This window comes from Rhipicephalus sanguineus, chromosome 9, assembly GCF_013339695.2.
Source record: "Rhipicephalus sanguineus isolate Rsan-2018 chromosome 9, BIME_Rsan_1.4, whole genome shotgun sequence".
Classification (NCBI taxonomy): Eukaryota; Metazoa; Arthropoda; class Arachnida; order Ixodida; family Ixodidae; genus Rhipicephalus; species Rhipicephalus sanguineus.
In genome coordinates this window covers 19,252,006-19,254,385 of record NC_051184.2, presented here as the reverse complement: position 1 = coordinate 19,254,385, position 2,380 = coordinate 19,252,006, and the positions used below count along the sequence as shown (strand labels likewise).

Sequence of the window (2,380 nt, the reverse complement as noted above, 5' to 3'; positions counted from 1 at the left end):
CTGCTCAACGTCAGTGTCGACGTCACTGAAACCATGCTGAAATCTGTGAGTAGGTGGTGTCCATATTGTAAGAAACTCAAGTGAGTCTGTAACCGTGGCCTCCGCGATTGGGTACGCCAACGAGCTCCCGGAGTTGATCGCAGAGGCTACGCCGTAACAGCGTTATTTCAATAAATAAAGAAAATACAAATATTTGATGCGATTGCTTTGCTAGTTGCATGCAGCCGAAAACACGTTCTAGAAGCCGAGTTTTGAAGTCGGCCTTTCGCCGTCTTAAGGACACGGTAAAGCAAAGGGGCCATTGGCAACAATATTATAATGGTGCGGTTTTTCCTCCATGGACCGCACCAAACCTTAGACAAAACGTCTGTAGAAATCGCAGTTTTCATGGTTTTCATAACTTGAGTTCTGTGTGTGCTCTGTGTCCATGATTGAAGCAGCAGAAGGCATTTCCCTTCTTCCACAGTGTCTCATATATGTCTTTTTCCGTGGTTGAAGCACCGAGGTCAGTGGGTTGAAGTCAACGTTGGGTTGAAGTCACGGCCGCTGGGTAGCTGAATCAGTGATTCGCAGTCGTTTTGAAGTCATGGCATGTGTTGGAGGTTTTCTTTGAAGCAGGAGCATTGCCAGCGTCCCCTGTCGGTAATAGCACGCATTAGCTGCGCACCTGGCGAGAGCACCTGGACCAATCCTCCAATCGCGTGTTGCCGTTGGTCACAAACTTGTTTGCTCCCCCTCGTCCGTCTGCGTTGCTGGCGGCTGGTGGCGCGAGAGGCAAAGATAGCCTGGTTGGCAGTGGGGGTGTCGTGCACGGGACACCGAAACAGTTGCATGGTCGGTAGGTGGGGCACCCCCGGGCGGAGACCAGTTACCTCTCCAATTACGCTGGCACTCCACGACTCCCCGCATTGTTTCTCCGCGCGCCGAGCTGTGCTTGTTCCGCGTTATGTGCCCTTAATGAGCGCACCTTGCCTGCCACCGATGGTGAGTGAAGTGCACAACGGCTATGCGCGGTCATGGTGATTAGATAACAAACTTGGGGCCGGCAGTGGTGGCGGCCTGCCAACATACCTGCGGAGTCGATCGGGAAAGTCCCCCGACAGTGCTGTGTGTGCGTCGTCGCGACTCAACAGCATGCCGCTATTCGGTAAGAAGAAACGAGACTCTGATTCCCTGTCCCCTGACGGCGACGCCGATGCCAACGGCGCCGCGCCTGGCGGATCGCCGACGGCGAACGGCAGCGGAGGCGTGCACCCAGCTTCCTCGCCCGCCGGTTCAACAGTGGACGGTCTATCAAAAAGCCTGCCCAAACCCAAGCTGGTATTCCACTGCCAGCAAGCGCAGGGCAGCCCGACCGGCATAATCTCCGGCTTCTCCAACATCAAGGAGCTCTACCTGAAGATAGCCGAGTGCTACGACTTCACGGCTTCTGACGTGAGTAGTAGTGTCGCCAGCCCAACGGGCTACTACGTGCACGCGGACTCTACGGTGGCGTAAGCGGTGCATGACATCAACTCCGACAGCAGTTTTGTAAGGATGTTTCCTGCTTTCGTACGAATTGCCAAGTTGCTGAGACTTCGCACGATGGTTCAGACGAAAGTTTGATGCGCGCATCTGGACCCAGACAACCGAAAATTCGCATTATCTGCTTCTAGTCGGAGCTTGCAAGAAGGTCGTGGTTCATTAGTGTGGAGCACAAAAAAATCGCACAGTCGCTGGCCGCTCAATAGCCGTTGCATTGCATGCGTAGAATGTAACCACGCGCTGTACGGGCGTATTTCATTGTAAGCAGTTCGTTTTGTGAAGAGGGAGGAGATCACAACAAGACAAGCCGGCACGTATGGGCAGCGCACGTCGGCCGGACCGGTAGGAAAGTGGAAAATTCTGCTTTGTGCCGGGGGCTGCAGCGGGGCTTCCTGCAGCCGTGTGGACTGCACGCTGCGCATGCCTCGTTGCCCTGTGCTGCCGCGTTGCTTCACCCCGTTATTTTTCTTGTCGACGACAAAAGAGAAGGAGCGGGAACGCTTTTTCTTTTTCGTCTTCCTCCATTATTCTTTCCCAAACGGCGCACGCTCGGATTAGGTCACGGCAGACGCTGTGGCCGCGGATTACAAAAAGCCCGTTGCTGCTGCTTTTGTCAGAACGGCCGGCTATGTGCGCATGGTTCATCGTCGTCTTGCGAAGGGCTAGCCCGCGAATAGTGCGTTGTCGCTGGTGTGTAACAACGCACAGGGCGTCTGTCGACACGGTTTTGTGCGTGCAACACCTGCTGACGTCGCTTCGGCCGAGTGCGGTCGCTCGGGTCGAATGCCGTGCCGATAGCGGCTGGGCGGTTGGAAGGAAGCTGTCGTTTTTGATGGCCCCATGAAAGGCTGGTTCG

General features: G+C 55.1%; 1 protein-coding gene across 1 annotated transcript in view; it reads left to right on the top strand.

The window, feature by feature from the left end:
• Positions 1-727: 727 nt before the first annotated feature.
• The window catches only part of LOC119404690 (PDZ domain-containing protein GIPC3), a 28,150-nt gene continuing 26,497 nt past the window's right edge, over positions 728-2,380 (top strand). Inside the window, exon 1 of the mRNA XM_037671309.2 lies at positions 728-1,434. Coding sequence (XP_037527237.1) covers positions 1,135-1,434 — 300 coding nt within the window. The 5' untranslated portion in view covers positions 728-1,134. The remainder of the gene's footprint in view (positions 1,435-2,380) is intronic.